The 13,927-nt window shown below is 35.5% G+C and overlaps 1 protein-coding gene across 1 annotated transcript; it reads left to right on the forward strand.

The window, feature by feature from the left end:
- The first annotated feature begins 267 nt into the window (after nucleotides 1-267).
- On the forward strand, nucleotides 268-12,768 carry LOC140801295 (granule-bound starch synthase 1, chloroplastic/amyloplastic-like). The gene is made up of 14 exons (XM_073156325.1): nucleotides 268-659; nucleotides 1,133-1,507; nucleotides 1,628-1,708; nucleotides 1,826-1,924; nucleotides 2,023-2,112; nucleotides 9,894-9,957; nucleotides 10,044-10,144; nucleotides 10,232-10,341; nucleotides 10,423-10,666; nucleotides 10,737-10,913; nucleotides 11,001-11,192; nucleotides 11,903-11,989; nucleotides 12,065-12,193; nucleotides 12,332-12,768. Exons 2-14 carry the CDS (start codon nucleotides 1,148-1,150, stop codon nucleotides 12,446-12,448), a joined length of 1,851 nt encoding a protein of 616 aa, XP_073012426.1. The 5' UTR covers nucleotides 268-659; nucleotides 1,133-1,147; the 3' UTR covers nucleotides 12,449-12,768.
- Nucleotides 12,769-13,927: the final 1,159 nt, after the last annotated feature.

The following is a 13,927-nucleotide window of genomic DNA, read 5'->3' on the forward strand; positions in this document are numbered from 1 at the left end:
ACTGTCGGTTTACCGTACGGCCCACGATCGCCGGATCATACTCCTGTCATTTACGATGAAGCCGCTGCATCGCAGGGCCCGTTTCCGGCCACACGTCGCAATCTCCGGACCTAATAATCCTCGACCGTCGGATCACCCTTTGGGTCCTGCGGTCACAATCATACGGCCCACGATCGCCAAATCTTCCCCCTGGCATTTACGATGCATCCGCTGCATCGCGGAGGGCCCGTGACTACAAAGTGATGGTGACAGAGGACTACTCTTTTCACCCCACGCGTCGCAATCTCCAGGCATGTGTCGCTGCTCTCCGGCATCCCCCCTTGCGAGTCACTCCGGAGGGTGGAAAAAATCTTAGCTGACGTGGCTCGAGTTTGAAGCTGTTCAGTTGTGATTCGATGTAGCCGCCCATATATTGGCGTTCTTGCGCCTCCCGCTGCGAGCGTGAGGCCAGTGTTGAATAGCCACTAAAGGACCTCCACGTGTCCCTTTGTGTATTCAGAGATGGTACAAATTCCGGGGCGTCACTGCTTCCCAGTGAATCAAGTGAAGTGAATAGTCGAGAGAGAGAGAGAGAGAGAGAGAGAGAGAGATCAGCTCCACTTCTCGATCGGTAGATCACAAATCCTAGCCCTAAGCGCAAGCCTTCGATCGAGAGAGAGGTATAAAATTTTTTTTTGGTTCTATTTTTGGTTAAGTCGAGAGAAATTTCCTGTAGTGTTGCTTCGTGTTGTTTTTTATGCTAATTTCTGGGTTTTGTTTTAGCCACTAGACATTCAAATGCCGATCGAGCTCACTTAGCTTTAGAAGGGAGATTTTATCTTGCTGTAATCTGTTCTTCTTGTAGCTTGATCTGAAGTGTTCTTGTGAGAGCTCTGGGAAATGTGCTGGATTTTCTAGATGCTTCGATTCTTAGAATGATTCCGTATTCAGATGCATAATCTTGAGAATTTAGGAAATTTAAAAACTGTATGTTTAAAAATTATACCTCTGGCATTCATTGTGTGGCAGTAGAAGGCTCAAGACAAAGCTTTGGGTGATATTTGAATCTAATACGATGAGAATTAATCAAGGAGGAGTAATAGCCTAATAGGTTTTTGGTGTTTTAGCTGATCGCCCTTGGTTCTTATTTCAGTGACTGAGCACTTGAATGGCTACTATGGCTACTTCTCAAATCATCTCAAAATTCTCCTATGCAAAGACTGGTAGTGCAACTGATTTGGAACCAAGAAGATTCCAAAACAGAAGAGTTTCCGATTTGAAGAACCAAGCCACCACTTATCATGGCCTAAGATCTCAAAATGCGGTGGACTTGCTTCGGATGAGGACTAACTCTGGAGCAACTTCGAAGCACTCTAAGAAGAGCTCTGGTAGTGCAAATCGGAGGCCATGGACTCGTGTGATATGTGGAAAGGGGATGAACTTAGTCTTTGTTGGAGCTGAAATGGCTCCATGGAGCAAGACTGGGGGCCTTGGTGACGTTCTTGGAGGACTTCCACCTGCCATGGCGGTATATCTACCGTTTCCTTTTTCCCAGACGAGATTCTGCCGTGCAGTTCTTTGTTTACTCTGCAAATGGCCTTTTTGTAGGTATTCTCTTATAAATTGTCACTGGCTGATACTTTTGTAGGCAAATGGTCACCGAGTCATGGCTATATCACCTCGTTATGATCAATACAAGGATGCATGGGATACGAATGTTTCGATCGAGGTATGCATATTTTGGGTGATTATTCAGTGTTACATAGCAAACATTATGATTTGCTTTAGGCTGTTCTGTTATCTCCCTCTTTGGATAAGTATACTACAAATCTGTGCCATTATACAGTTAAAAGTTGGGGACAAGTATGAAACTGTACGGTTCTTCCACTGCTATAAAAGAGGAGTCGATCGGGTCTTTGTTGACCACCCATCATTTCTTGAGAAGGTCCACCTTTTTCTTGCTGCCCTTACGTTAGTTTCTATAAAATATAATTGGTTTCTCTTTTTGTGATTGTCACCTAAACTTTGAAGTAAAAAATTTAGGTCTGGGGAAAAACTGGTGGCAAGATATATGGCCCTGCCACTGGAACAGACTATCAAGACAATCAGCTGCGCTTCAGTATTTTATGCCAGGTGAGTTGTTTCTCCATTTAAGGAATAAATGTGGTATGTATCCTGCTTCAGAAATTTATCATATGAAGCATCAAATAAATCTGGTAATTCTGTATTTCACATTGTGGACTAGTAATTTCCTAATCATATAATAAACAACATCTTGTGAATTGTGCAACCTAGTGCCATCTCTTGACAAAACCAGTTGGGATTAATGTTGGAAATCAGGGAGGAGCATGGAACTATGGAAGTATTTGCCTTTTAGATAACTATGGCAAATGATATGGTTCTACCAAATATGAAAAGTAGAATAATTTTTGTTAGATTTCCTCTCAAACACCAAAAATAATAATGTGAAATGTGGTATCAGTTAATACCAAGGATGGTTGTGCTGCAGGCATGGCCCGTTAGCACTTGGTGGTCGTGCAGCAAGAAAGAGAGAGAGAGAAAAACATAAGGGAGACTATTCACCTTCATCCTTCGCTTTGTCGTATTGATCATCTTTCAATTCGGTACTGATTACTGGGAAATCGGAACTGAATAAATGCAAGACGACATGCAAAACTCGTTATAATAACCATTGGATTAAGGTTGGAAGTTAGAAAGGATATGGAAGTATTTGCCATCTAACATTTATTAGGTCTTGAGGTTGATAATCTTAACCAATGATGGCCGTGCCAGTGGCACGTGCCGTGCTGTGCCACCATTAGCACGGCACGTGCCGGTCGGCACGGGGTGTGCCGAGCGGCACGCCCCCTCGTGCCAGTGGCACACATTTATAATATTTTTAATAAATTTTTTATGATATTTAGAGATTTTTTGATCTTTGGTATGTCAATATTTGATTTTTGTCTAAATATATGAATTAAAATTTAAAATCTACATTACAATATTTTATCTTTAGATTATTTTTGTAAATAACCTATTTAATTAAAGATAAAATAATAGTTGAATATAAATATTATTCAACACATAATATGATTGAATACATTCATTAAAATTAATATTAATGATTAAGCACTCCATAATATGATTGAATATTCTATAATATAATTGAACACATGATAACATTCAATACATAATTGATAATTCAATATATAATTAAAACTAATATCTAGTTGAACGTAGAATGACGAGGAGGATCAAAACCTTCATTTGTTGACACAAAAATAACACCGGAATATTGCATTAAATACTGTCGATATTCTTCAAAATCCATCCACTGATAATATTGCTTATTATAACATCTCACATGGTCTTCATACAAATAAAAATTTTATAATTCTTCGATGGTATGATATGAATATTGAATATGTACGGGAACGACCGGCACCGACATCGACACAGGCACAGACACACCATAAGCATATGCAGATTGTGGAAATGGAGTATAATAAGGGTGTTGTGACTCTGTTAGGTGTGATTGATATGATGGTAATGATGATGAACTCATATCATCCTGTGGGTGCACCTCTCCTGATGTCCTGGTACCTATAGACTCAAGTCCTTCCCTCATCTGACTGTAATCATAGCTTGAGATGGTCCCTTTTTTTTCTTCTGTCTCTAGTAAATTTGGTTTTGTGGTTGTCTAGGTATGGCAAATGAGTTGTCATTCTAATTTTAAAAAATGACAAATAAGTTGTCATTTCAAAAATGACAAATGATAAAAGTTAATTGATAGAAATAAGAAAAAGTTAAAAAAAAATAGATTTCACATGTCATATCTGTTGGAGGAAATTAAAAGTGGAGATTAATGAAATCAAATGGCTAGGCACTTGCAACGGTCAGACGAAGGTAAATCTATCTCTTAAACAAATTTGCTGTCCACTTGTTGCGATTGGAAATTTACGAAGACAATTTATTCTCGGGATACAAGACTGTCACGAATCAAGGTGCAACTCGCAAAATTGAACCTTGATATGAATTAGAGTTAATTGTAACAAAGCAAGCACTTAGGTCTATGGAATATCCAAAACAATAGTACCATCTTCTATTTATAGAAAATGATAGGACACCAACTAAAAGGTGCTAGTAGTTATATAACTAAAAAATAATTATGGTAATATAATTAAAAAGTAGTTCGATAACTAAAAAAAATAATTATATAACTAAAAAGTAGTTATGGTAGTTAAATAACTAGAAAGTAGTTAGATAACTAAAAAGTAGTTATAATTATGAAAAGATGTCTAATCAAAATATTTATTCACAAAATTATTTATTTTAAAATAACACCATAGAAATATTAATATTTCTAACAATCCCCCACTTCTTTTAAAATAAATAACAATAACTTTGATTTCAAATATGCTTGTTGTTACACAAAGATATTGATACATAAGTAAAAATACCGTATGGTTTGAATTTTCACGTAGTGTAAAATTCTCAAAGTTGTATCAGGATGTTAATAGACATAAAGTCCTTGAATTAACAAACTTTACGACACAATCGGAGAATTCACACATATTTTTATCAGAATCTCAATGTTTCTCCCAGCCGCGCATTAATGGCCATGTGCTGATCCCGACTTCATGAGTGTGCTAGGAGTTGACCAAACTTCAACATAAGCGGCCTGACTTCGCACTCACATAGGTAGATTTCTTCTAGGTGCTTCTGTAGATTAAATACACCTATTATACGAACCCATTAAGAGTTTAACTCAACCTCACATGTTCATTACAGGAACATAGTACTTACCAAATAATTTTTGAGTAGGTCCAAATAGCGTGCTATATCATCACCCTCCAGATTTGTTTTTCCCTTTGAACTTAGAGCATGGAAATCTATGGTTTAGGTAGGGTTGTCATCTTTTGGTGATATTATTCAACTGGTCTAAGACCCATCTCACAAGACGTTTTTCTAATTAGATCTTCGTTAATGCCTTTAGTCAAAGGATCCGCTAAATTTGTGCACGATCGAATGTAATCCACGGTGATTACTTCATCTTCTAATAGTTGTCTCACAGAATTATGTCTATGACGTATATGTCTCGACTTTCCATTATATAATTTGCTATATACCCGTGACAAAGTGGCTTGACTATCATAATGAATTGAAATAGGAGGCATAGGATTTGGCCATATTGGCAAATCAATTAAAAAAAATTTTAACCACTCAGCCTTTTTGCCTGCTGCTCCTAAAGCCACTAACTCAGACTCGATAGTAGAATGAGTTATATAAGTTTGTTTCTTGGATCTCCAAGAAATAGCAGCACCATTATGAGTGAAAATTCACCCACTCGTAGATTTAGAACCATCATTTACACAGTTTCAGTTTGCATCACTATACCTTTCAATAATAGATGGATTTCCTCCATAGTATAGTGCAAATGATTTAGTTCCTTTTAAATATCCTAATACAATGGATATTGCTTTTCAATGTTCAAAATTAGGATAACTAGTGTATCGACTCAATTTGCCTACGACAAAAGCAATATCTGGACGTGTGCAATGCATTGCATACATCAGACTTCCAATAACCCTTGAGTATGCAAGTTGTGATACACATTGGTTTTTATCAATATCAAGCTTCAAGTTTGGATTATAAGGAACTCTTGAAATTTTATCAAACAAATGAGGAAATTTTTTTAAAATTTTCTCAATATAATGAATTTGTGACAATGCAAGAGAGTTTCCGTCTCTGTGTATTTTCATACCAAGAATAGTATTTGCAATACCCAAATCTTTCATATCAAAGTGAGATGATAAAAAAATTTTAGTCATATTAATGCATAAGTCACTCTTGCTAAAAATAAGTATATCATCTACGTATAAGCATATGATCACAATGTCATTATCAATCATCTTATAATAGATGCATTTGTTCGCCTCATTTGATCGGAATCCATTAGAAAGCAAAACATTGTCAAATCTCTCGTGCCATTGCTTAGGGGCTTGTTTTAGACCATATAATGATTTAACCAATTTGCGTACTTTATTTTTTTGGCCTTGTAAAATAAAACCTGGTTGATTCATATAAACTTCTTCATCCAAATAACCATTTAAAAATACTGTTTTCACATCCATTTAATGGATTTTTAAGTTATATATTGACGCTAATAGAATCAATATTATAATCGAAGATATCCTAGCCACGAGGGCATAGGTATCAAAATAATAAATGCCTTTAAATTTTCTAAACCCTTTGGCTACCAATCTAGCTTTATACTTATCAATAGATCCATCAGATTTAAGCTTTCGCTTAAATATCCATTTACATCTAATAGGTTTAGATCATGAAGGTAAGTCTACCAAAGTCTAAGTATTATTAGACAAAATAGACTTCATTTCATCATTGATAGCTTCCTTCCAAAAAATAGCATCTCTTGATTTCATTGCTTCATCAAAACTAGAAGTATCACTTTCCATATTAAGACAAAATTCATTCAAAATAGAATTTGAAGTCCCTTCTACAAGGTAAGTCACAAAATCAGGACCAAAATTCGATTCTTTTCTAATTCTTTTGGATTTTCTAATTTCCACATCTTCAAAAAAAATTTCAGAAGAACCATGATCTAGAGATTTTCCTTGATTATTAAAATTAAATTCTAGAGATTTAGATTCTTTAAAGGTTTTATCCTCAAAGAATTCGGCATCCCTAGATTCAATCACAACGTTTGTATTTATCTCTAGAAAACGATATGTTTTGCTATTAGAAGCATAACCAATAAAAGTATATTTAGAGGTTCTTGGTCCCAACTTCGATCTTTTCAGATCGGATAATCTAACATAAGCTAGACACCCCCACAATTTCAAATATCCTAAGTTAGGTTTTTGATTAAACCATAACTCATAAGGAGATATATTCCTTTTAGAAGGTATTCTATTAAGAATATGTGCAGCCATTAGGATTGCTTCACCCCAAAGATTGTCCGGAAGACAAGAATGGTCAAGCATTGCATTAACCATATCCAATAGAGTTCTATTTTTCCCTTCAGCCACACCATTTTGTTGTGGTGTATATGGAGCAGTTCTTTGATGCACTATACCATTATTTTCACAAAATGCATCAAAATCATTGTTGAAGTATTCACTTCCCCTATCACTTCTAAGCATTTTTATTTTATCATTAAGGAGATTCTCAACTTCAGATTTGTATAATTTAAACTTACTAAGTGCTTCATCTTTTGTCCTTAATAAATAAACATATGCAAACTTAGAAAGGTCATCAATGAAGATAATAAAATATCTTTTACCACTTCTCGTGAGTTTATGATTCAAGTTACAAACATCAAAGTGTATTAATTCAAGTGGAGTTGTAGAAACTCTATTTACACTATGAAATGGTTTTCTAGTTAACTTGGTTTTACACAAGTTTCACATTTATTTCTATCATTTTGTAAATTTGAAGGAAGTAAATCCAATTTAACCATTCTTTTAATTGAATCAAAATTCACATGACCTAATCTAGCAAGAGTCAATAAAATAAATAGAAGCATCATTTTTTACTAAATTTAGTTTAAACATGCAATCTTCAGCATATCCGTTGCCGACAAATAAGTTTTTCTTAGTTAGTACAAATTTGTTCGATTCAAACACAAGCTTATAACCATGCTTAGAAAGCAAACATGGGCAAGCTTATAACCACGCTTAGAAACAAGATTCTTTCGAATCTCGAGAGCATAGTAAAAATCAAGTAGAGTAAGAATTTTACCCGATGTGAACTTCAGTTCCACTGAACCCTTTCCAATTACTTTAGTAGAGGAAGAGTTACCTATATAAAGTGAGACATCGTCATTTACAAGTTCATATTTCTTGAAAAGATTTCTCTCTCCACAAATATGACGAGTCGCGCCTATATCCACCCACCAATCAGTTTTAGATACTACTAAATTTGCCTCGGATACAATAGCAATAAGATTTTCTTCAACTTTGTTGGATTGCTGTTGCTTTTTCTTAAGAATTCGACACTCATTTTTGTAGTGTCCCTTCTTCTTACAGTAATGACATATTATATTCTTTTTGTTGCCATTCTTCTTCTCATTAGAAGGATTATCTAATCGGGATTTCTTCCCTTTCTTGTTGTCTATTTCAACAACATGGGCAACTTTTGTCATTTCTGCGGTTTTCTCGGCATTATCTCGAAGTCTTGACTCTTTCTTAATTCTGAGTTGTCGTTGAAAAGCCTCAAGAGTGAAATTATCACCCTTTCTCTTAAAAGACTTGCGGTACAATAAGTTGTAAATCATAGACTTGAGAAAGAATAGGTTTATTGTCAACCATTTTAAAATCAAAGTAATTAGAGAGAAGATAGCTTTTGTTACCAGAGTCTTCTGTTTTGTACTTATTCTCCAAGGCTATCCAAATCTTCTTCGCGGTCTTCATATGATATCAAATAGATGATTGGTAAGGGACCCAAGAATAGTACCACGGCACAAAACATTGTCCTCCTCCCATTTTTGCTTTGCGATTTTTTCTTCTACAGTAGATTTCTCGGTCAAGACTGGACACTCATTTTCTATTACATAACGAGTCTTCTTCACCGTAAGGACAAACTCGATTTTCTCCTTCCATCGCTTATAGTTATTTTCATCAAAGCGATCAAATTTGTCATGCGGCAACATAGATGAAAGTGCAGCATTTGAAGCAACCATTTGAAATCACTTAGTTAGAAAATTTGTTTAAGAATTGTTGGAGGAAATTAAAAGTGGAGATTAATGAAATCAAATGGCTAGGCACTTGCAACGGTCAAGCGAAGGTAAATCTATCTCTTAAATAAATTTGCCGTCCACTTAGTGCGATTGGAAATTTACAAAGGTAATTTGTTCTCGGGATATAAGACCGTCACGAATCAAGGTGCAACTCGCAAAATTGAACCTTGATCTGAACTAGAGTTAATTGTAACAAAGCAAGCACTTAAGTTTATGGAATATCCAAAACAATAGCACTATCTTCTATTTATAGAAAATGATAGGACACCAACTAAAAGGTGCTAGTAGTTATATAACTAAAAAATAGTAATGGTAGTTATACAACTAAAAAGTAGTTATGGTACTAAAAAAATAGCTATATAACTAAAAAGTAGTTATGGTAGTTAAATAACTAGAAAGTAGTTTGATAACTAAAAAGTAGTTATAATTATGAAAAGGTGTCTAATCAAAATATTTATTCACAAAATTATTTATTTTAAAATAACACCATAGAAATATTAATATTTTTAACAATATCATGTTTGTTAAGAAAATAAGTAAAGTTGATTTAATAAAGATTGATGGAAATAGAAAAATTAAAAAAAAAAACGTCTCCATATTGGCACATGACCGGCACAAGGCCATGCCGGACCGGCACGGATCGGCACGGCCATCCTTGATCTTAACATTGTATAAAGTATGGGACAGTTCCTGAATCATTTTCAGTTCTAAATGATTTATCTTCTCTGACAAGATTAAGGAAAAATCTTTTTGCCATAGCCTAGTATTTAGACTACATATTAACCAGCCTAATGGACTTGGTTGAGGTATTGTTTCCTACTTTTTCTGACATATACCTGGAATATCTATCTTTGGTGAATTGATTGCAGAAATTAAAAGTACTGAAATGACAATTATATTTCTATAACCCCATATTTAGGAGAATTTTAAGCATACTCTATTTTAACCCCATATTAGTTATGCTTTGTCCTTCTCTAAATCAGTTTTCCTGGAAATAGAGAATTATAATGTGAATATTATGAGTTTCTTTTTCTAACACATTGACACAAATATTATGAAATTACCGTGTTACTTAGCATTTTGCTAATGTTAACTTTAATGCCTTATGATGTACTCCTGGTCTTAGTCCTCATAAATGTATATGTAACATTTCCAGGCAGCTTTGGAAGCTCCTAGAATTTTAAACCTCAACAGCAGTGAATATTTCTCTGGCCCTTATGGTATGAAGCAAGTTGTTTTGTTTTCAAGTCACTATATCATTTTTTTTTTTGTCAACAATGTTGTTGCTTGTGTTGCCTATTCACAGGAGAAGATGTACTATTTATTGCCAATGATTGGCATACTGGTCTTCTACCATGTTACTTGAAGACGATGTACCAATCCCATGGCATTTATGCAAATGCAAAGGTAAGCCTTCCGCCTTCTCTCATTGTGTTCATGCGATTGTTTTCATATGAATATCTATGTCTGAAACTCAGTTTGATGGCATTTTAGGTTGCATTTTGCATCCACAATATTGCCTACCAGGGACGATTTTCTAGAGCAGATTTTGAACTTCTCAATCTCCCAGACAGCTTTAAATCCTCTTTTGACTTCATTGATGGGTATGACTAAGCCATTCATCTTATTAGAGATTTCTCATTGATGAATAAATTTGTATAGTTTAATTTTTTTTCATATTGCAGATACGAGAAACCTGTGAAGGGAAGGAAAATAAATTGGATGAAGGCTGGAGTTTTAGAATCTGATAGGGCATTAACTGTGAGTCCATATTATGCGCAAGAGCTCCTTTCAGGAGTAGATAGGGGTGTCGAGTTGGACAACATTCTGCGGATGACCGGGATCACCGGAATTGTAAATGGGATGGATGTTAATGAGTGGAATCCACTAACAGACAAATACATTTCTATCAATTATGATGCGAAAACTGTAAGAGCCTTCTTTATGGTAATTTACTTGATCTCGATATAGGAAATATTCATGAAAGAACATTTGGCAGGTAATGGAAGCAAAACCTCTCAACAAGGAAGCATTACAAGCTGAAGTTGGATTGCCTGTAAATCAGGACATTCCTGTCATCGTTTTCATCGGAAGACTGGAAGAGCAAAAGGGATCAGACATTCTAGCAGCAGCCATTCCAGAGATTGTGGATGAGAATGTTCAAGTGATTATTCTTGTAAGAATTGGAACTTGTGCCCAGTAATTGGCCAATTGGATCATGTTACTCATAGAGAGTAAATAATATAAATGTATCTATCTACAGGGAACTGGCAAGAAACAGTTGGAGCGCCAGCTTGAGAGTTTAGAAGAAATGTTTCCAGATAAGGTTAGAGCAGTTATGAAGTTCAATGCTCCCTTAGCTCATCAGATGATGGCTGGAGGAGATATAATAGTAATCCCTAGCAGATTTGAACCATGTGGCTTAATCCAGTTGCAAGGCATGCAGTATGGAATAGTATGTACCCTTTCCCTCTTATTTCCTTACACATTCCAAGTTATTAATCTAGTTAGCACCCTAAATGTATAATGATGACAGTAATAAATAGAATATAACACATGCTTGCAATTTGCTGAGTCTTGAAGCGCCACTCAATTTCTTCATTTTAATTATTAGTTTCTTTTTTTGTTAAACTTAATTGTGAACTTTCTGTTATCCATGTAATTTGTTATCAGAAAAGCTGCATATTTTCCTGTCTTTCTCTAATTGTGCTTCGATAGTAGTTGAAATTTCTATTATTGCTCCTTAGAGGATGTTGAGAACTTGAGATGTTCCAATTACTCATGGAAATTTTGAATAGTTTCAATAACTTTATGTGAGAGCGGAAACCTCAAAAGGAGATGAAATTCAGAATGGTCATTAGGGAAGTAGTTAAACTAGACATATGATTGGGGGACCTTGTTAAACTGAATCTCTTCGTATTCTATGCCATCAATATATTCTTCTGCTTGCTATTTTCCTATGTGCTAATAATGTCTAAGAGATTTTACTTGGAGCAACAAATTGTGTCACTTCCCATTCCATGAGAAGTTGTTAATCCTTTCACTATTGAGAATTCTTAATAAGAACCTGTACTCCTTGAGCAAAACAACTATGATGAAGTATCTGATTTACAAGTTATTGCTGAATATGTTCAAAATCTATTTGATACTTGGGATTTTTTGCAGCCTCCTGCATGTTCCTCCACTGGTGGACTTGTTGATACAGTAAAAGAAGGCGAGACAGGATTCCATATGGGTCCCTTTGCTGTTGAAGTAAGGGTGTAATTTAAGTAAATACTATGAATGCAGTTCCCCATTCAACCTACTGTAACCTTCTCTTTGTTTCAGTGTGATGTTGTTGATCCTGCGGATGCCAAGAAAATTGTCACAACTGTAAAACGTGCCCTTAAGGTTGTTGGGACACCCGCTTTTGAGGAGATGATTCAGAACTGCATGGCTCAGGATCTCTCCTGGAAGGTGAGCAATAATACAGTGAAGCATTTTTTTCTCTGAGCTGGGCATATGGCTGAGTTAACATGAATCCTAGACCGTTTACTATTCATATTGTTTTGCATTAACTAATGTACATACTTTGTGATATCTTCTATGTCGCAGGGACCGGCCAAGCAGTGGGAGACCTTCCTCCTAAGCTTGGAGGTTGCTGGAAGCGAAGAAGGGATTGACGGGGAGGAAATAGCTCCTCTTGCCAAGGAAAATGTAGCTGCTCCCTAAACAACAAAGCCATATGCATTGACCTCCTACAAGCAAAAAATGGAGACTTGTACAAAGTCATGGTAGTCTTTCTATTTCTGAATAATTAGTAGATAGAGATCATTGCATGTAGCAAAGATTGAGCAATGTGAGAAGTCTCCTCCATGAAAAATAAAAGTTTACCTAGGTAGTTTTGATAGTTAACTTCTCAATTCACAGCCATCTTTGTTCATTATTATGTTGTCCTGCCCTCTTCGGTACAAAACTCACAGCAGGAACTTGAACCTACAATGTGATCTTCAATGCCTGAAATTATATTTATTCTGGCTTATGTTTCTTAAGAGGATCTTTCTCAATATGGCATTTATCACCAGCTATATGGATGATCTCCAAAGGCTTTGTATGTGCAGCCATGTTTTGTTCTCATAAGCTTGGGATATTTATTCTAGATATTAACAAATGTCCTTGAATTGTACTGTATATCTTGGGTGTTACAAGTTTAGTGTTTTTAGAATCATAGTGCTCCTAGTTGCAGGAACTTAAATTGCAAACAAGTTGGATTGTTTTACTCCCCAACTAGTCTTTAAGGCTTAGTTCTTAATTTGATTAGTTGGTCTCATTTCTTAGTCTTGATTTTTTGAGTTATTGAACTAGGTTAGGAGTTCTTGACTCAAAAGCAAACAAGGCCTAAGCTTTCATGGCAGGTCCATTTATTGAAGTTTGCTCTGATATGGAATTTGAGACCACTATCTAGAGATTTGATGTCGGATTTGAACCTGGGTATGTGAATCTAGTTTTGGAGTCTTCATATCTGGTTGGTGCTTGTAGTAATATAACCAACTCATGTTTGGGAGATAATTGTGATCATGGAATTGCAAAGTTGAGTTCAAGGAATGTTTTGGGACCAAATTGCGCAAAATATCTTCCTACATAACTCCTGATATTCGTTGGTCTTATGTCTGATTGGTGGCATTAAGAGCTAGGTACAGTGTTTCTGTCTTCCAATTATCATGCATAACAAGATGATGATGAAGATGAAGGTAGGAAGTGCATTAGAAAAAGTCAGCTGCTCAGTAGTTGAAGATATATTACAAGACTGAGGCACAAGTAAAGCATTAGGGAGTTCAAATTAAGAAATGTGAGTGAGATAAAAGCACCTTCACCTGGGGGAGACTCCATGCTAGCTGCAGAGAAGGATGAGGACGTATCCTTTTGCAGGGAAACATTGCTCATATAATAATTTACATGTTGAGAGACCATGACACAGATGGTGGTAGGATCAAGACACTGATAACCAGGTGAGTGGAAATGTAGCCAAGAAAAATGCATCTTTGCTTCTAAATTCTAACTTATGTTTGTTATAAGGTAGTAGTATGGAGTGTTACAATATGTTACAATTTGTATACATATAATAATCAAGTTGTATATATTTCGTGACAACTGTTTTTATATTTTTCTTGACAACATCTCCTTTTGTATAACAATCCTTTTTGTATTGCT

Source organism: Typha latifolia, chromosome 14 (genome assembly GCF_019914945.1).
Source record: "Typha latifolia isolate L0001 chromosome 14, TyphaL0001v2, whole genome shotgun sequence".
Classification (NCBI taxonomy): Eukaryota; Viridiplantae; Streptophyta; class Magnoliopsida; order Poales; family Typhaceae; genus Typha; species Typha latifolia.